This window comes from Schistocerca serialis, chromosome 11, assembly GCF_023864345.2.
Source record: "Schistocerca serialis cubense isolate TAMUIC-IGC-003099 chromosome 11, iqSchSeri2.2, whole genome shotgun sequence".
NCBI lineage: Eukaryota > Metazoa > Arthropoda > Insecta > Orthoptera > Acrididae > Schistocerca > Schistocerca serialis.
Genome location: NC_064648.1, coordinates 111,079,665 through 111,101,421, shown reverse-complemented (window position 1 = coordinate 111,101,421; position 21,757 = coordinate 111,079,665). Strand labels below are relative to the sequence as shown.

Below are 21,757 nucleotides of genomic sequence, written 5' to 3'. Positions count from 1 at the left end.
TATTACAGTGATAGATCGGTAATTTTGACATCTGTCAACACCCGATTTCTTTGGGATTGGAATTATTATATTCTTCTTGAAGTCCAAGGGTATTTTACCTGTATCATACATGTTGCTCACCAGATGGTAGAGTTTCGTCAAGGCTGGCTCTCTCAGGGCTATCAGTAGTTGTACTCGCTGGGCCTTGTTTCGACTTAGGTCTTTCAGTGCTCTGTCGAATTCTTCACGCAATATCACATCTCCCATTTCATCTTCATCTACACTCTCTTCCACTTCCATAATATTGTCCTCAAGTACATCGCCGTTGTATAGATCCTCTATATACTCCTTCCACCTTTCTGCTTTCCCCTCTTTGCTTAGAACTGGGTTTCCATTTGAGCTCTTGATATTCATATATGTTGTTGTGTTGTGGTCTTCAGTCCTGAGACTGGTTTGATGCAGCTCTCCATGCTACTCTATCCTGTGCAAGCTTTTTCATCTCCCAGTACCTACTGCAACATACATCCTTCTGAATCTGCTTAGTGTATTCATCTCTTGGCCTCCCTCTACGATTTTTACCATCCACGCTGCCCTCCAATACTAAATTGGTGATCCCTTGATGCCTCAGAACATGTCCTACCAACCGATCCCTTCTTCTGGTCAAGTTGTGCCATAAACTTCTCTTCTCCCCAATCCTATTCAATACTTCCTCATTAGTTATGTGATCTACCCATCTAATCTTCAGCATTCTTCTGTAGCACCACATTTCGAAAGCTTCTATTCTCTTCTTGTGCAAACTATTTATCGTCCATGTTTCACTTCCACACGTGGCTACACTCCATACAAATACTTTCAGAAATAACTTCCTGACACTTAAATCAGTACTCGATGTTAACAAATTTCTCTTCTTCAGAAACGCTTTCCTTGCCATTGCCAGCCTACATTTTATATCCTCTCTACTTCGACCATCATCAGTTATTTTGCTCCCCGAATAGCAAAACTCCTTTACTACTTTAAGTGCCTCATTTAATAAATCTAATTCCCTCAGCATCACCCGACTTAATTAGACTACATTCCATTATCCTTGTTTTGCTTTTGTTGATGTTCATCTTATATCCTCCTTTCAAGACACTGTCCATTCCATTCAACTGCTCTTCCAAGTCCTTTGCTGTCTCTGACAGAATTACAATGTCATCGGCGAACCTCAAAATTTTTATTTCTTCTCCATGAATTTTAATACCTACTCCGAATTTTTCTTCTGTTTCCTTTACTGCTTGCTCAATATACAGATTGAACAACATCGGGGAGAGGCTACAACCCTGTCTTACTCCCTTCCCAACCACTGCTTCCCTTTCATGTCCCTTGACTCTTATAACTGCCATCTGGTTTCTGTACAAATTGTAAATAGCCTTTCGCTCCCTGTATTTTACCCCTGCCACCTTTAGAATTTGAAAGAGAGTATTCCAGTCAACATTGTCAAAAGCTTTCTCTAAGTCTACAAATGCGAGAAACGTAGGTTTGCCTTTCCTTAATCTTTCTTCTAAGATAAGTCGTAAGGTCAGTATTGCCTCACGTGTTCCAGTGTTTCTACGGAATCCAAAATGATCTTCCCCGAGGTTGGCTTCTACTAGTTTTTCCATTCGTCTGTAAAGAATTCGTGTTAGTATTTTGCAGCTGTGACTTATTAAGCTGATAGTTCGGTAATTTTCACATGTGTCAACACCTGCTTTCTTTGGGATTGGAATTATTATATTCTTCTTGAAGTCTGAGGGTATTTTGCCTGTTTCATACATCTTGCTCACCAGATGGTAGAGTTTTGTCAGGACTGGCTCTCCCACGGCCGTCAGTAGTTCCAATGGAATATTGTCTACTCCGGGGGCCTTGTTTCGACTCAGGTCTTTCAGTGCTCTGTCAAACTCTTCACGCAGTATCATATCTCCCATTTCATCTTCATCTACATCCTCTTCCATTTCCATAATATTGTCCTCAAGTACATCGCCCTTGTATAGACCCTCTATATACTCCTTCCACCTTTCTGCTTTCCCTTCTTTGCTTAGAACTGGGTTTCCATCTGAGCTCTTGATATTCATACAAGTCGTTCTCTTATCTCCAAAGGTCTCTTTAATTTTCCTGTAGGCGGTATCTATCTTACCCCTAGTGAGATAGGCCTCTACATCCTTACATTTGTCCTCTAGCCATCCCTGCTTAGCCATTTTGCACTTCCTGTCGATCCCATTTTTGAGACGTTTGTATTCCTTTTTGCCTGTTTCACTTACTGCATTTTTATATTTTCTCCTTTCAGCAATTAAATTCAATATTTCTTCTGTTACCCAAGGATTTCTACTAGCCCTCGTCTTTTTACCTACTTGATCCTCTGCTGCCTTCACTACTTCATCCCTCAAAGCTACCCATTCTTCTTCTACTGTATTTATTTCCCCCATTCCTGTCAATTGCTCCCTTATGCTCTCCCTGAATCTCTGTACAACCTCTGGTTCTTTTAGTTTATCCAGGTCCCATCTCCTTAAATTCCCACCTTTTTGCAGTTTCTTCAGTTTTAATCTACAGGCCATAACCAATAGATTGTGGTCAGAGTCCACATCTGCCCCTGGAAATGTCTTACAATTTAAAACCTGGTTCCTAAATCTCTGTCTTAACATTATATAATCTATCTGATACCTTTTAGTATCTCCAGTGTTCTTCCATGTATACAACCTTCTTTCATGATTCTTAAACCAAGTGTTTGTTATGATTATGTTGTGCTCTGTGCAAAATTCTACCAGGCGGCTTCCTCTTTCATTTCTGTCCCCCAATCCATATTCACCTACTATGTTTCCTTCTCTCCCTTTTCCTACACTCGAATTCCAGTCATCCATGACTATTAAATTTTCGTCTCCCTTCACAATCTGAATAATTTCTTTTATTTCATCATACATTTCTTCAATTTCTTCGTCATCTGCAGAGCTAGTTGGCATATAAACTTGTACTACTGTAGTAGGTGTGGGTTTCGTATCTATCTTGGCCACAATAATGCGTTCACTATGCTGTTTGTAGTAGCTTACCTGCATTCCTATTTTCCTATTCATTATTAAACCTACTCCTGCATTACCCCTATTTGATTTTGTGTGTATAACCCTGTAGTCACCTGACCAGAAGTCTTGTTCCTCCTGCCACCGAACTTCACTAATTCCCACTATATCTAACTTCAACCTATCCATTTCCCTTTTTAAATTTTCTAACCTACCTGCCCGATTAAGGGATCTGACATTCCACGCTTCGATCCGTAGAACGCCAGTTTTATTTCTCCTGATAACGACATCCTCTTGAGTAGTCCCCGCCCGGAGATCCGAATCGGGGACTATTTTACCTCCGGAATATTTTACCCAAGAGGACGCCATCATCATGTAATCATACAGTAAAGCTGCATGCCCTCGGGAAAAATTACGGCTGTAGTTTCCCCTTGCTTTCAGCCGTTCGCAGTACCAGCACAGCAAGGCTGTTTTGGTTATTGTTACAAGGCCAGATCAGTCAATCATCCAGACTGTTGCCCTTGCAACTACTGAAAAAGCTGCTGCCCCTCTTCAGGAACCACACGTTTGTCTGGCCTCTCAACAGATACCCCTCCGTTGTGGTTGCACCTAGGGTACGGCTATCTGTATCGCTGAGGCACGCAAGCCTCCCCACCAACGCCAAGGTCCATGGTTCATGGGGGGAATATTCATATAAGTGTTTCTCTTTTCTCCAAAGGTCTCTTTAATTTACCTGTAGGTAGTATCCATCTTACCACTAGTGAAATTTCCTCTACGTCCTTACATTTGTCCTCTAGCCATCCTCGATTAGCCATTTTGCACTTCCTGTCGATCTCATTTTTGACAACTTTGTTTTCCTTTTTTCCTGCACCGTTTACAGCATTTTTATATTTTCTCATTTCATCAATTACATTCAATATATCATCTGTTACTCATGGATTTCTACTAGCCCTCGTCTTTTTACTTACCTGATCCTCTGCTACCTTCACTATTTCATCTTATTCTGCTGTATTTCTTTCCGCCATTCTTGTCAATGGATCCCTAATGATCTCTCTGTAACACTCTACAACCTCTGGTTCTGTCAGTTCATTCAGGTCCCATCTCCTTAAATTCCCACCTTCTTTCAGTTTATTCAGTTTTAATCTACAGTTCATAATCAATAGATTTTGGTCAAAGTGCACATCCGCCCCTGAAAATGTCTGACAGTTTAAAACCTGTTTCCTAAAAGTCTGTCTTAGCATTATATAATGTATCTGAAACCTTCCAGGATCTCCAGGCCTCTTCCATGTATACAACCTTCTTTCATGATCCTTCAACCAAGTGTTAGCTATGATTAAGCTACGCCCTGTGCAAAATTTAACGAGGTTGCTTCCTCTTTCATTCCGTACCCCCATTTCATATTCACTTACTACGTTTCCCTGTGTTCCTTCTACTACTGTCGAATTCCAGTCATCCATGACTATTAAATTTTGGCTCCCTTCACTATCTCAATAATTTCCTTTATCTCGTCATACATTTCATCGATCTCTTTTTCATCTGCGGAGCTAGTTGGCATTTAAACTTGTACTACTGCGGTAGGCGTGGGCTTCGTATCAATCTGGGCCACAACAATTCGTTCACTATGCTGTTTGTAGTAGCTTACCCGCACCCCTATTTTTTATTCATTATCAAACGTACTCTTGTGTTACCCCTATTTCATTTTGTATTTACAACCCTGTATTCTTCTGACCAGAAATCTGGTTCCTCCTGCCACCGAACTTCACTAAGCCCCACTATATCAAACTTCGACCTATCCATTTCCCTTTTTAAATTTTCTAACCTACCTGCCCAATTAAGGGAAGTGACATTCCACACTCCGATCTGTAGAACGTTAATTTTCTTTCCTTTGATAACGACGTCCTCCTGAGCATTCCCCTCCCAGAGATCCTAATGGGGAACTATTTCATCTCCGAAATATTTTACCCAAGAGGACGCCATCATCATTTAACCATACAGTCAAGCTGCATGCTATTGGGAAAAATTATGGCTGTAGTTTCCCCTTGCTTTCAGCTGTTCGCAATACCAGCACAGCATGACCTTTTTGGTTAGTGTTACAAGGCCAGATCAGTCAATCATCCAGATCGTTGCCCCTGAAACTATTGAAGAGGCTGCTGCCGCTCTTCAGGGACCACACGTTTGTCTGGCCTCTCAACAGGTACCCCTCCATTGTCGTTGCACCTACGGTAAGGCTATCTGTATCTCTGAGGCACGCAAGCCTCCCCACCAATGGCAAGGTCCATGGTTCATTAGGGGGCTTGAAGGAATATTCTTGAAGGAATATTAAAATATAATTTCTGTAGTATAGTATGAGAACTAGGTTGGTTGGTTGGTTGCTTGGGGAAGGAGACCAGACAGCGTGGTCATCGGTCTCATCGGATTGGGGAAGGAAGGGGAGGGAAGTCGGGCGTGCCCTTTCAGAGGAACCATCCCGGCATTTGCCTGGAGTGATTTAGGGAAATCACGGAAAACCTAAATCAGGATGGCCGGACGTGGGATTGAACCGTCCTCCTCCCGAACGTGAGTCCAGTGTGCTAACCACTGCGTCACCTCGCTCGGTGAGAACAAGGAGGTGGGACAAAGACTATTTAAGCACAAAGGAAAGAGAAATCAAAACTGAAAAATAAATAATTTTTCAGTTATTTTGTTCCTCATGCTCCTATTGTGAATAATAAATATCAGTAGCCTACTGAATCGTACCAAACAGATCCTACAGAAAGCAGTATTAAAGACTGTAAAACTAAGGCATTATGACACTGTAATTGACAGTGAAGGATTATGTGCCTTACATTTTGCTTTACACCTCATAGAACAAGCAAAAGTAAGTCATATGCGATATATAATCCATATATTGAATCTAAGACTACTTTCCGTCATGTATGGTAGCTTCTGTTTATTGCAACTCTAAATAATATCATTAAATACCGAACTCATTTTTAATATAATGAATGATAATCTTGCTATTTGTATTCAACCGAAACTACTCACCTAGAGGTCCTTGGGCACCAACTGCAACGCGTTCTGGAAAGAAAAGAAACCTTAAATTTATTAACTTGTGTGTAAAAGAACTTACTTCAAGATACAGACCGTGTTTCATAAGGAATTAAGGCGTATATCGATAATTCCGCATCTCCTTGTTAAAAATGTTGTACAATCATTTTACTTTCATTGACTGCAATAATATAATAAACTTTAATTGTGTTTTCATTACATTCTAGCCCATTAAGTATCACATTAATCGTCACTTTGTGAGCCTGAGTTGCATATACTGGCAGTTTCCATACACAACAGTCAACTTAAAATATCATGGCAAATATCTTTTTTAGACCTTTGATCACTTTTTAAATTAAAATTACTTGATACTACATGGTAACATAGCTTTCAGATGAAGGAAGCAAGCCTTAATGAGGCGAAATATGATTCACGAAACTGGATTACAAACATGGCAAGATCATATGTTGTCCATGTTGCAGTGTGACTTGGAAACTTCTGTTGTTTATAAATTAAAACAACTATCTCCACCAGTCATTTTTATTTTCTCACATGACGCATTTTGATGGATTACGTCTTCATCTTCAGGTGGGAAAGGTTTGTTTACTAAATGTAGCCATCTGTTTGTTTTGAACTTCATTTGGCAAATGGTACAGCATAAAGAACGCATAGGGTTGTTGAAAATATACATTTTCATCAATAAGTGGCACACACGCGAAAGAACACATAAATGATGAAGATGTGTATTTATGAGGACTATGAGGGTCCGTTCTGCTGGAACATCTCCGAAATGAAGTTTGAAACAAACAGCTAGGTACATCCAACAAACAAAATGGAGTGAAGACCACTGATCCAACTAGCTCATGGAAAGCATCGTGGGTGAAACTGAAAGTGAGCAGGTTGAGGGTTTACGTATTGAATCATAAAAGTCGAAATTGCCGAGCATAACACGCGTAAATAACATATCTTTGATGGTATCAACCTAGGTGAGGCCATAGTCATAACAGACGAATTATGCCTCAGTTTTCTATGGAAAAATAAACAAATAATTATAAGAAGACATTCCATCCTCTTCATTGTACTGCTGTCTTCTGTAGCCTGTTGTCACATTTCCTCATCAGATGTCACATTGTAAGTTATGCTTATAATAATGTTGAAGTTTGTGTCTGGCTTTGATTACTGCTTGGACTTTTTACTACCAATTGATTCATTCATTTGGTCCTAGTGAATTAATAGGAAGTTGGAAGCACAGTCAACCTAAAAAGAATGATTATCAAATGTTTCAAGGTAGATTACGCAAGCCGGCAGCAGTGGCCGTGCGGTTCTAGGCGCAACAGTCCGGAACTGCGCGACCGCTGCGGTCGCAGGTTCGAATCCTGTCTCGGGCATGGATGTATGTGATGTCCTTAGGTTAGTTAGGTTTAAGTAGATCTAAGTTCTAGGGGACTGATGACCTCAGATGTTAAGTCCCATAGTGCTTAGGGCCATTTTTGAAGATTAGGCTAAAGCCTTCACACACAACAGTGGTTCAAAAACTCAGATGCAAAAGGAATTTTCTCAGGCATCAAAACAAAATCATTCCTTTATGTTTCGGCAAAAAGCAGGAAATTACTTTTTAAACTTCATTACTATAATCACTATTTCGTAATACTGTAATACAGCACTAGCATTATCACGTGACATGGTGTGGTGGAAGTTAAAGATTGTGCAAACGAATGTAGGAACAACTTCTTACTCACACTGTTCACCCACGAGGCTACGACACTAAAATTTAGACATAAAATCATACACTATTGACCATTAAAAATGCTACAGCACGAATATGACGTGCTACAGACGCGAAATTTAACCGACAGGAAGAAGATGCTGTGATATGCAAACGATTGGCTTTTCGGAACATTCACACAAGGTTGGCGTCGGTGGCGACACCTACAACGCGCTGACATGAGGAAAGTTTCCAACCGATTTCTCATACACACCGGCCGAAGTGGCCGTGCGGTTAAAGGCGCTGCAGTCTGGAACCGCAAGACCGCTACGGTCGCAGGTTCGAATCCTGCCTCGGGCATGGATGTTTGTGATGTCCTTAGGTTAGTTAGGTTTAACTAGTTCTAAGTTCTAGGGGACTAATGACCTCAGCAGTTGAGTCCCATAGTGCTCAGAACCATTTTTTTTCTCATACACGAACAGTAATTGACCGGCGTTGCCTGGTGAAACGTTGTTGTAATGATTCGTGTAAGGAGGAGAAATGCGTACCATCCCGTTTTCGACTTTGATAAAGGTCGGATTGTAGCCTACCGCGATTGCGATTTATCCTATCGCGACATTGCTGCTCGCGTTCGTCGAGATCCAGTGACCGTTAGCAGAATATGGAATCGTTGGGTTCAGGAGGGTAATACGGAACGCCGTGCTGGATCCCAACGGCCTCGTATCACTTGCAGTCGAGATGACAGGCATCTTATCCGCATGGCTGTAACGGATCGTGCAGCCACGTCCCGATCACTGAGTGAACAGACGGGAACGTTTGCAAGACAACAACCATCTGCACGAACAGTTCGACGACGTTTGCAGCAGCATGGAGTATCAGCACGGAGACCGTGGCTGCGGTTACCCTTGACGTTGCATCACAGACAGGAGCGCCTGAGATGGTGTACTCGACGACGAACCTGGGTGCGCGAATGGAAAAACGTAATTTTTTCGGTTGAATCCAAGTTCTGTGTACAGCATCATGATGGTCGCATCCGTGTTTGGTGAAATCGCTGTGAACGCACATTGGAACGTGTATTCGTCATCGGCATACCGGCGTATCACCCGGCGTGATGGTATGGGGTGCCATTGGTTACAAATCTCGGTCTACTCTTGTTGGCATTGTCGGCAGTTTGAACAGTGGACGTTACATTTCCGATGTGTTACGACCCGTGGCTCTACCCTTCATTCGATCCCGGCGAAACCCCACATTTCAGAAGGATAATGCACGACCGCATGTTGCAGGCCCTGTACGGGCCTTTTCGGATACGGAAACTGTTCGACTGCCGCCCTGGCCAGAACATTCTCCAGATCTCTCACCAATTGGAAACGTCTGGTCAATGGTGGCCGAACAACTGGCTCGTCACAATACGCCAGTCACGACTCTTGATGAACTGTGGTATCGTGTTGAAGCTGCATGGGCAGCTGTAACTGTTCACGTCATCCAAGCTCTGTTTGACTCAATGCCCAGGCGTATCAAGGCCATTATTACGTCAAGAGGTGGTTGTTCTGGGCACTGATTTCTCAGGATCTATGCACCCAAATTGCGTGAAAATGTAATCACATGTCAGTTCTGGTGTAATATAATGGTCCAATTAATACCCAGTTATCATTTGCATTTCTTTTTGGTGTAGCAATTGTAATGGCCAGTAGTGTATATGCTCTAATATTTCATGTAAATTCCATGTCTGAGGTGTAGTTATTTCCCAAAATTGACCATAAATGACTTCATTATTTAGTTCGCAACAGATAAATGAACTATTTTGTAGTAGAACACAAATTAACAATGTAATGGCTACTAAAATTTCAAATAGCCTACATGCTATTATTATTATAACTATACATGCCAGTGGTCAGATAGAAAACCTGAAGTTCTCTAATTTCTGCCACTGCAGAAGTAATGATTACAACATTTAAGTGATTTGCAAAGGGAAGTGCGGACATTTTGAATCGGTTGATTTTAAATGGGGGTGCGGTATGTCCCTGAACCAAGTGTCACAAGGGAGGGGGTTGGTGCGGAGGGGACGTGTTTTGTAACAATGTGTACACCCTCACGGTGGAAAAAAAAATGGTTGAAATGGCTCTAAGCCCTTTGGGACTTAACATCTATGGTCATCAGTCCCCTAGAACTTAGAACTACTTAAACCTAACTAACCTAAGGACAGCACACAACACCCAGTCATCACGAGGCAGAGAAAATCCCTGACCCCGCCGGGAATCGAACCCTGAAACCCGGGCGTGGGAAGCGAGAACGCTCCCGCACGACCACGAGCTGCGGACTCACGGTGGAAAACCAGCTTTCTTTTGTGAGGAGGAGCTACAGGAGTCGCATGCGATGAACTGTTGATTGTTTCATGACATTACAAAATAAAAGACTGTTAGAAATAAGCAGTATCAATTGTGTTTATGACTCGTGTAATTAATAAAACATACACAAAACATGATTTATCTTTCTTTACAAATAAAAGTGTTTAACGAAAATTCTTTTTCATTCTAAAGTGTAGGTAGAGGACTACCAACAAATATCTGATCGCACTGAAGAATAATGCTGGGAGGAACGGTTGAAATCATTGATCTCTATTGGGTCATGAATACTGTCCGTATTTTCATACTCAGACTTTATACACACACCAAAGAAGTTTTCCATCACCTCGGTCCCGAGAGTTAGCGAAGCTGTACAGAAAATAGGAATAGAGATCAACATAAACGTAATTTCCGCCCTCTTTACTGGTCATGAAATCTACACATTGCATGTCGCACCACCTTTCAGCGAGACCTTCGGAGGTCGTCGTCCAGATTGCTGTACCACTAATACCCAGTAGCACGCCCCCTTGCATTGGTGCATGCCTGTATTTGTCGTTCCAAAGTACCCACAAGTTCATCAAGACACTGTTGGTCCGGATTATCCGGCTCCTCAACGGCGATTCGGCGTAGACCCCACAGAGTGGTTGGTGGATCTCATCGTCCGTAAACAGCCCTTTTCAATCTATCGCAGGCATGTTCGATAGTGTTCATGTCTAGAGAACATACTGGCCACTCCAGTCGAGCGATGTCGTTCTCCTGAAGGACGTCATTCACAAGATGTGCACGATGGGGGCGCGAATTGTCGTCCATGAAGTCGAATGCCTCGCGAATACGTTGCCGATATGGTTGCACTATCGGTCGGAGGATGGCAGTCAAGTATCGTACTGCCGTTACGGCCTGTTATATCACCACCAGCGGCGCACGTCGGCTCCACATAATGCCACAACAAAACGGCATGGAACCTCCACCTTGCTGTACACACTGGGCAGCATGTCTAAGGCCTTCAGCCTCACCGGGTTGCCTCCAAACATGTCTCCAACGATTGTCTGGTTGAAGGTATATGCGACACTCATCGGTGAAGAGCACGTGATGCCAATCCTGAGCGGTCCTTTCGGCATGTTGCTGGGCCTATCTGCACTGCTCTGCATTGTGTCTTGGTTGCAAGGATGGACCTCGCATGGACGTCTGGAGTGAAGTTGCGCATCATGCAACCTGTTATACACAGTTTGAGTCGTAACACGACGTTCTGTGGCTGCACGAAAAGCATTATTCAACATGGTGGCGTTACTGTCAGGGTTCGTCCGATGCATAATCCATACGTAGCGGTCATCCACTGCAGTAGTAGCTCTTGGGCGGCCTGAGCGAGGCATGTCATCGACAGTTCCTGTCTCTCTGTATCTCCTCCATGCCCGAACAACATCGCTTTGGTTCACTCCGAGACGCCTGGACACTTCAGAGCCCTTCCTGGCATAAAGTAAGAACGCGGACGCGATCCATCCGCGGTATTGACCATCTATGCACGGTTGAACTACAGACAACACGAGCCGTGTGCCTCCTTCCTGGAGCAATGACTGGAACTGAACGGCTGTCAGACCCCCTCCGTCTAACACGAGATCCTCATGGGTGGTTGTTTACATCTCCTGTCGAGTTTAGTGACATCTCTGAACAGTCAAAGGGGCTGTGTCTGTGATACAATAACCACAGTCAACGTCTATCTTCAGGAGTTCTGGGTACCGGAGTGACGTAGAAATTTTTTGATGTGTGTATTTTGGGTACAGGATATACATACATTTCTTTCCATTTTACATTCCTTGATCAGCTTTTACCTCTCACTGTTTCCATACGATCCTCCGTTAATTATCAGTACACGTTAACGTGACCATGCTCTTCATATGCCTGCCAGCGACTACCTTCATAAACAGACTCCAACTGCTCGTAGCTGAAACTCTGGAACGACGTATCTGTTGTCACACACCAGAGAAGATTACCTATTCGTCCACCGATTGACTACCCGTGGCGTGAAAGAATAATTTATAGAATGTGCGGAGAGTAAATTTGTACAAAACGCGATCTATGTGAGGACGTAGTTTTCTCACCGAGTTATTGCTTAAGTTGTAGCAAAACGCTGTATTTACACTTCATAATTAACAAAACCTAAGGCATGTCCATGTTTGTACTGTAAAAGCTGGAAATTGAAAACGTAGCAGCTACATTATTTGCATCTGAGTACGTGTTGCAAAATTAAGATACCTGTGCAGCGCCACAGAGGAAGCCTATTATATATGTAACGAACACCTCGAGAATGAGCTAAGTAACTAAAATAACGAAACTCCCCCCAAACAGGCCATGAAGTCCCAACGGCACCGACCGGCCGCCGTGTCATCTTCAGCCCTCAGGCGTCACAGAATGCGGATATGAAGTGGCATGTGGTCTGCACACCACTCTCCCAGCCGTATGTCAGTTTCCGAGACCGGAGTCGCTACTTATCTGTCAAGTAGCTCCTCCGTTTCCCTTACAAGGGCTGAGTGCACCCCACTTGCCAAGAGCGCTCGGCAGACCGGACGGTCATCCATCCAAGTGCTAGCCCAGCCCGACAGCCCTTAACTTCGGTGATCTGACGGGAACCGGTGTTACCACTGCGGCAAGGCCGTTGGCAACTAACTAATTAGTGTGAAAGAAGTCTAGTCCTCCCCTCCCCCCCCCCCCCCTCTATGCAACACTCTGATAAACCCATGAACATCAAGTATAGTCCTACGCAACCAAACATTTCCTTTATGTCGAATTACGTGATCATTAATAAACATTGTGAACTACTGTGCTAGGATATGTTATTTCATTCTGTTTTATTGCCTTCTCATAAAATTTGGGACGTTATGAAGATAGGATACTGGTCAAATTGCCTGACACGAAAATACAGGCATTCTGCGCTTGGCAGGATACTGATCAAATTGGTCGAGAGGGAAAAGCAGGTCTTCTCCGGCAGGCAATAGCTGTAAACGTAGCACAAAAAAAAAACACAGAACAGCACGCCACACTGATTTATGTGAGGTTACACACAGCTATGTAGGTCATGTTTGGTGGAACATAAATGCGTACAAGCAAAAGGTTTGAAATGTATTTTGCAGTAGCGTATTTATTTGGTTTCTAGAGACAGGAACAGCCTTTGTAGAGAACACCTATGACAAATACCCATTGACAGAATACTGAAGTGTCAAAGAAACTAGTGTAGGTATGCGCATTCAAAAACAGACATATGTAACCAGGCAGAATACGGCGCTGCGGTGAACAAAGCCTATGTAAGACAACAAGTATGTGGCGCCGTTGTTGGATCGGTTACTGCTGCTACAGTTCCAGGTTACCAAGACTTAAGTGAGTTTGAACGTGGTGTTATAGTCGGTACACAAGGGAAGGGACATAGCTACTCCAAGGTAGCGATGAAGTGCGGATTTTTCCTTACTACAATTTTACGAGTGTAGCGTGCAAATAAGGAATCCGGTGAAACATCAAATCTCCGACATCGCTGCGGCCGGTAAAAGATTCTGCAAGAACGCGACCAACGACGACTGACGACAATCGTTCAACATGGCAGAAGTGCAACCCATATGCAGATTGCTGCAGATATCAATGCTGGGGCATCAAGAAGTGTCATTGCAAGAAACATTCAACGATACATCATCGATATGGGCTTTCGGAACCGTAGGTCCCCTCGTTCACCCTTGATGACTGCACGACACAGAACGTTACACCTCGCCTGGCCCTGTCAACACAGACATTGGACTGTTCATCACTGAAAACATGTTGGCTGGTTGGATGGACGTTCTCGTTTTAAATTGTATCGAGCAAGTGGGCGTGTACGGGTATGGAGACAACCTCATGAATACATGGACACTGCATATCAGCAGCGGACCGTTCAAATTTGTGTAGGCTCTGTAATGGCGTGGGGCGTGTGCAGTTGGAGTGATGTGGAAGCTCTGATACGTCTAGATACGATTCTCACAGGTGAAACGTACGTAAGCATCCTGTCTGATCACCTGTATCCATTCATGTCCATTGTGCATTCCGACGGATTTGGGCAATTCCAGCTGGACAATGCAACACTAGGGACAGCTCCAACATTGCTACAGACTGGCTCCGGGAACATTCTTTCGAGTATAAATACTTCCGCTGGCCGCCAAACTCCCCAGACATGAAGATTATTGAGCATATCTGGTATGCCTTGCAACGTACTCTTCATAAGACATTAACGCTACCTCTATCTCTAACGGATTTGTGGACACCAATGTAGGATTTATTGCGTCCTCTCCAGCACTACATCAGAGATTAGTCGAGTCCATGCTACGTCGTGTTGCGGTACATCTGCGTGCTCGCTGGGGCCCTACACGATATTAGGCAGGTGTACCAGTTTGTTAGGCTCTTCAGTGTCGATCAGGGAAGTTTGTTTGCTAGGTAGTGTTCAGCAATTCATTTTGTAGTATCCACGGGAAAAGGGCAAGTCCTGTCAGTGCGAAGCATAACTCACGGAAAGTTACGAGACTGGAGGAACTGGTCACATAGGCCCAACAACAGCCAGACCTCGAAGGGAGGTTTCATAAAATATCACAGGCTCCTAAACGCATACAGGAGAAAACGCTGACCAGAGGCGCCAGGGTGATGAAGGTCGTGTATAGTGGTGACATTACAAGGTGTAAAAACGAGAATGATATAAATGCATACAAGGAGAGATGTAAGAGGCAGAAGAAGGGACCGAGTCCTTGCAAGGGTCACCCGTACATAATTAAGAATCCATAGCCGGCCTAAAACATAGTGCAACGACAAATGCAGTTAGTACTGTTAGTTCCATTTTAAGTAGACACAGCGGCACTACTTAGTCACCGCCTGTGTGTAAAGACTTGTCCTCTTTGTGAGTATAGTTCTCTTAGAGCTGGTATATCAGGAGTCAATACTGTTTCCTGAATACAGTCAGAACCTGTAAAACACTCATACTGTTTGTAATTTCAATACTTATTCAAACCTCTCACCTTTTGTAATAAGGATATTTTAACATCTTCAGTAAAGACACTCTCTCACTTAGAACTATTCTCACCTTCCCCAACCTTGTTGCCCAGTAGCAAGCAATACTAACTATTGGGACACGAGAATTTTCTGTCCCTGGGTTTCCTTAAAACCCAGTATCATTATCATCCTTAGTAGATGTTGGGAAGTAATCGGGAAGGAGACATTATGTGACACTACAATGTTTCTAGTCACTTATGCAAGCATAAGTATTTGTGGGTTTTTTCCATGGAGGTTAAAATATCTCATTATTAGACCATTCTATAAGAAGGATGACCCCACAAATATCAATAATCCTCTTTAATGTCATGCCTTATACAATTTTCTAAAAGTTTTGAGAAGGTTATGTACTCACTTCCTGGTTGTCACATACCTGTATGGTAATGGGAGATTTGGCCAATCACAGACTGTATTTGAGAAAGAGCACTCTACTGAGAGTGACTATGATACATTTACTGAGCCCATAATAATTATCTTAAAATGATAAAATATATCACCATTTAGGAGATTTTGTGGTTTGTCAAAGAGGTCTGATTGTGTGAATCATAACATTTTATGGTACTGGAGTAGTTAACAGACGCCTTGTTGAGCTCCTATTTAGGAAACAAAAATCACCCTAGCCTCTTTGATTAATACAAAGAAAGAAGCCACACGTGGAGAGATACGACAATGAGAGTTCCACATGGTTCGAATATTGGCACACTACTGTGTGTTTTAATTATTGTATTTGGATCAGGAGGAAGAAATAGTTCAGCTTGCAGATCATACAAACATTGCTGAGAAGCGGAGAAAAGAATTATATGTAGAGAAAATAATAAGTGATGGTCTTGTGAAAGTTGGTGACTGGTCCTGCACAACTGGACTACCTTTAAACTTTGAAAAACACAGCTAATCCAGTTTAGCACTGTTGAAAATATACCACTTCCTGTTAATCTAGTGTACTGCTAAGAAGTAATAAACAGTGTAGAAAGTTTTAGGTTCTTATATGTTGATATTAACGAAAATTTAAATGGAAAAACTATATATCAGACTTGCTACAAGGTTTTGGTTCACCTACATTTGAATCAATCGTTTTTCCACTTCTTAGGTCCTACAGAGGTAGGTCTATCATTACTGTTTAAAAGAAGACCAGTGATGCTATTGATTGGGTAGTAAAGGAAAACTAAGTTGATAATTATTTTTGAATAGGCAATAGTCACTAACGTGCACCACCCTAAAAAAAAGAAAAAAGAAAAAAAAATGGGCATGGATACAGCTGAACAGCGAGTAGCAATTGTTTGTTACTTATAAAATTTTATTACCTAACAAATGTTGTGTGATGCAGATATTGCAAGTTATACTGAAATTGTAAGTAGAATAAGGAAAAAGGGGAAGAATTTCTTCCAGTTACATTAGTAACAAAACAAAATCTGCTTCATTGAAGGGTACTAAAATTACACTCATGAAAATTAAAACTTAACAAACGCGCTATTACGTTTGATTATCACAAACATAACCTCCAATATCATCAGCAAAAGAAAGAAAACAGCTGTAATAAATATCCATTTCATTATTCTGTAATCAACTTGACTTATTTGATCCAGGTGTAAGAAGAATTGTTTCAAAGTAGCTTGAGAGAAAAACATATTTTTTTAAGGATTAATAGATCCTCAAGAGGCCAAACAGGGATGACCAAGAAAAAAGTTAAACTCTACAATGTACTTTCTACTACTTTGTATATCATGAGTAGGTTGGTTATTATATGAAGAGGTTTTTAACATTACAGTAGTGAGAAACAAGCATGAAGAATAAGATAAGTTAAGCTCTATGGAAAAACCCCAAATGACAGGAGAGGTAGAAGAGTTACACATAGCCTCAAATGCTCTGTTCATGAGGAATACATCCAGTCATTCCTCTTATGAGAAAGTCATGACACTACTTACAAGGTGTACTATCCTAGTGCAGACTTAAAAGTGAAAATGATGTGGAAATTGTTCTTGAAGAAGACAGTAAAATAGCTTATGACTTTTACTGGAACTTCTTTAGGAACAATTCAAGTTACTGATTTGGAAGCCAAAGGCCTATGAAGAGCTGCATTTAAAACTTAGAACTACATTTCTCAGTGTTGTAGCAAACCGAATAGCCACTGCAGAATTGATGATACATCAACATACAAGTAGAAAATTTTACTCAGATCTCAAGCAGAAAGTGTCAGGTGGGACAAACAAGGAGATGAAAGTATTATCCTTATCATTGTATTACATACCAAAATCACTTTGGTGGACGTACCAGAACAGGAACTCTTTTATTTAAAAACACTTAGAGTGAATGTTTTTTTTTGCATTCATGATAGAAAAAGAGGATTTAGTGCATATTATTTTTACCAGGAAGGAAAAGGTAAAAAGGCCCTAGTGAAGTCTGTTCTTTTCTGTTTGGCTGTCTTAAGTCTGTAGTCAAAAGCATCACAGATGTTAGGTTGTTTTGTGACAACTGTGTTGAACAGAACTGGAACCAGTCTCTGTGCACTTTCTTGCTATCACTTACAGATTCTGGTCATTTGCAAAACTACAACAATATTACCCTATGAGAAGGCACAGCTTTCTAGTTGTGGCTGAGATTTTGGGATTATCTGCGAATGGGTTAGTTGCTATGACAGAATTTTAATTATCTGTCAGATTATAAAGTACATTATTCACAGTACAGAAAAGTAGGCAAACTCAATGATAACAGAAGTCAAAGCATCCATAATTGAAGACTTCATGTGCTGATGGATGAAACACAATAAGAAAAACACTTTTCTGAGGAAACAAGGACCAAGTGTAGAACTGAAAGAGATAACTGTGGAATCAGCACTCTGTTCCACTTTGTTTACTTCTGTGACAGATACAGATATGTGAAAGGATACAGTAATATTGATCATAGCGTGTAAGAGAGGATATCTTCCTCCACCATCAGAATTTGCGTGTTCCTGAAGAACAGTTCCAGTAGCAGAGAAAAAAAAATGCAAGACTTCAAATAGATGAAGCAGTATATTACACGTGAATTTAAGACATTTTATGAGGAAATATTCAGCTGGCCAACAGATAATAATGGTGTAGAGGGCGATTGAAAAAAGTGAATTTCCATTTAATTGCATGTTTTTTAAACTTCTCCAATATTACGCACTTTGATTAAAGTTTTATTCTTTGTGTGCGGTTCTGAATGATTTACAGTGTAATAGAATGTTAATCACCAGGCCTCCATTACGTTTCTGTGTGTCATTAAGACAATATATTTTAAAACTATGAATTTTCCCATTTTTGAAACCCTAACAACTACTATTAGGTGTTACAAATAGTGAAAAGTTACACTAAAAACCAATAAACTTTCATTAAAACTCTGTTGCTATGTTTAGAAGTCTATATTTTCAAACAGTTTGCTTCTAAATTATTTTTCTTCAATTTCCCACACATTTATATTTCTTGATATACACTCTTCATCTGCCATACAAGTAATAGTAAACTTCCGTGATACTGAAGTTAGAAAATTAAGATATGTTGCTTATCTGCTTGCTTAATGTAGGAAAATATTCTTGGTTAACTCCTCCCGTAGACAAATAGTATTCAGTTCACAAAGGAGAGTAATGAGAATTATCTGTTTAATACACATATGCACATGCCACAGGCATCTCTTTAAGCATAGGGAATATTAACCATGGCCTCACACGATATTTATTCATGTATGAATTTTTTTATCAATACTTCATCTGGGTTTGAGAGTAACTGAGATATTCACAAGTTTAACAATAGAAGGAAGAATGGTCTAACTTTGGTACAGAAAGGATTGATATCTGGAGCTGTAAATTTCTTTGGAACTTTATCCAATGAAATAAAATACTTGTCAGAAAGCAAAGAGCAAAGGTGACGAATATGAGTATTCTCCCTAGCAGATCCTTGTGTATCATAGTGAAATTCTTGGATATATGCATGGAGATTTTTTCTTATATATATATATATATATATATATATATATATATATATATATATATATATATACATGAACAGAATGTAGTCATTTTCTTTGTGTAAAAAACTATGTGTTGTATATTTGTTCATTTGACATATTCCACACTATAACATTTATTGTGAATTTTGCCATTTCAAGGAAGCGTACTTTTTATCTCCGTTAAATTGATATGTTCGACATCTTAACATTTATTGTGAATATGATCTAGGGAACTCTTAGCTAGACAGTTAACCCTGTAGAGACTATTCAATACTCAGAGTTGACAAGACAAAATGCACTTGGTTTGGTAATGATTGTCTGATACACAATAACAACTAGCACTTAATGATTTGGGGAATGCAAGAAAACAGCTATGAGAAAGAAACTGATAGCATAAAACAGAACTACAGTGAAGGATCAAAGAAACTGATATGCATATTCAAATACAGAGATATGTAAACAGGCAGATTACGGCGCGGCGGTCGGCAACGCCAGTATAAGACAACCAGTGTCTGGAGCAGTTGTTAGATCGGTTACTGCTGCTACAATGGCAGATTATGAAGATTTCAGTGAGTTTGAACGTAGTGTTACAGTCGGCGCACGAGCGATGGGACACAGCATCTCCGAGGTAGCGATGAAATGGGGACTTTCGCGTGTGACCACTTCACAAGTGTACCGTGAATATCAGCAATCCGGTAGAACATCAAATCTCCGTCATCGCTACGGCAGGGAAAAGATCCTACTAAAACGGAACCTACGACGACTGAAGAGAATCGTTTAGATGCAACCCTTACGCCGATTGCTGCAGATTTAATTCCTGGAACATCAATATGTGTCAGTGTGTGACCCATTCAACAAAACATTATCGATATGGGTTATGGGAGACGAAAGCCCTCTCGCACACCCTTGATGACTGCATGACACAAAGCTGCACCTCTCACCTGGGTCCTTCAACACCGACATTCGTCTGTTGATGATTGGAAATCATGTTGCCTGGTCGGATGAGTCCCGTTTGAAATTGTATCGAGCAGTTGGATGTGTACAGGTATGGAGACAACCTCATGAAACTATGAACCCTGAATGTCAGCAGGGCACTGCCCAAGCTCGTCGAGGCTGTGTAATGGTGTAGGGCGTGGGCATTTGGAGTAATATGGGACCCCTCATACGTCTAGATACGATTCTGACGGGTGACACGCACGTAAGCATCCTTTCTGATCATCTGCATCCATTCATGTCCATTGTGAATCCCAACGGACTTGGGCAATTCTAACAGAACAGTGCGACACCCAACACGTCAAGAATTGCTAGAGTGGCTCGAGGATTCTGAGATCAAAGACTTCCGCTGGCCACCAAACTCCCCAGACATGAAGATTATTGAGCATATCTGGGATGGCTTGTAACGTGCTTTTCAGAAGAGGTGTCCAGCCCCTCGTACTCTTACGTATGTTTGATGAACAGCCCTGCAGGATTCATGGTGTCAGATCCCTCCAGCAGTACTTCAGACACTAGTCGAGTCTATGTCACGTCGTTTTGCGGCGCTTCTGCGTGCTCGCGGGGGCTCTACGTGGTATTAGGCAGTTGTACCAGTTTCTTTGGCTCTTCAGTGTATGAACCAGAGATATTTTAACGTATAAAAAATAAGCAACTAAGTTATCTTCAGAAGCGGATAGAAATTCGGTACAATGACTATGGCTGTGCTTGTACTGATCAGACAGTTGTGGTTGCAAGAGGTTTCGTGCTTGTAGTCCGTGGAATAGCACATACAAGTGAAGGAGTACACGGTGGAAAACTTCAAGTAGATCTGTAACATATAGCTGGTTTCTTTGACATCACTAAGTGCAACAAGTTGCATTTTATGGAGCCCTCCATGATTGATGGGTCACATATTTCTCTTTGAAGTGACTCTTTGTGAAGAATTTCACTGTAGTCGTATTACGCTCAACAGAGTCCATGGATTTATGATATGAATGGGCATACTGATAAAGACCTGTCACATTATCCACTGCCAATCTTGAAAGATATTCGAGTTATGACCACTGGCGCTGTTTCAGAACAGCGATCTGTCACGAAATGTGTGCCACTGAGGCAATGATACGCTGATGATGACTGTTCGCCAGAATTCTTTACTCTCTTTGAGAGATCATCAATCGGATGAAACGAGTTGTATCGCCCTAAGAGCTTAATTATTTATGTTTCTGGGCCGGCTTCAAGTCTGCCTTAAGCTGCTAAGATTTAAATTGGTTATTATAACACAATATATGTATATATTGTTAGAGATTAACATAGAAAGAATAAAATTTCGTTTATTATCAATTTACATTGTCTGTCACAACTGTGCTGCAGTGGGCAGCGGGACTCTGTAGTAAAAATTTTCTCCCTTTTGGTAGACAGCTGTAGAGTTTCCTTCTGGGGATTATTAGACACACACTAAACGTTACAAGCAGCAGGTTTCTGTAACTGTAGACCCAGTGCAGATTTGCTTCAATTTCTCTAACACACAAGTTAACTGGGGAAACTTATGCTTGAAACAAATACAGCCCCTTAACATCGTTATGAACTCACTGCATTAAAGATTTTTCTAGTAACATGGCAATTTACAGTGATGCTGACGAAGTCTAGGTACGACTCTTTTGTGCTAGGAAAAGCTCAATTTCACCGACAGC

At 41.4% G+C, this 21,757-nt stretch overlaps 1 protein-coding gene across 1 annotated transcript in view; it reads right to left on the bottom strand.

Annotated features, from left to right (window-relative positions):
• Positions 1-6,021: 6,021 nt before the first annotated feature.
• LOC126426510 (uncharacterized) overlaps positions 6,022-21,757 on the bottom strand; it is a 202,339-nt gene continuing 186,603 nt past the window's right edge. Inside the window, exon 10 of the mRNA XM_050088416.1 lies at positions 6,022-6,062. Coding sequence (XP_049944373.1) covers positions 6,022-6,062 — 41 coding nt within the window. The remainder of the gene's footprint in view (positions 6,063-21,757) is intronic.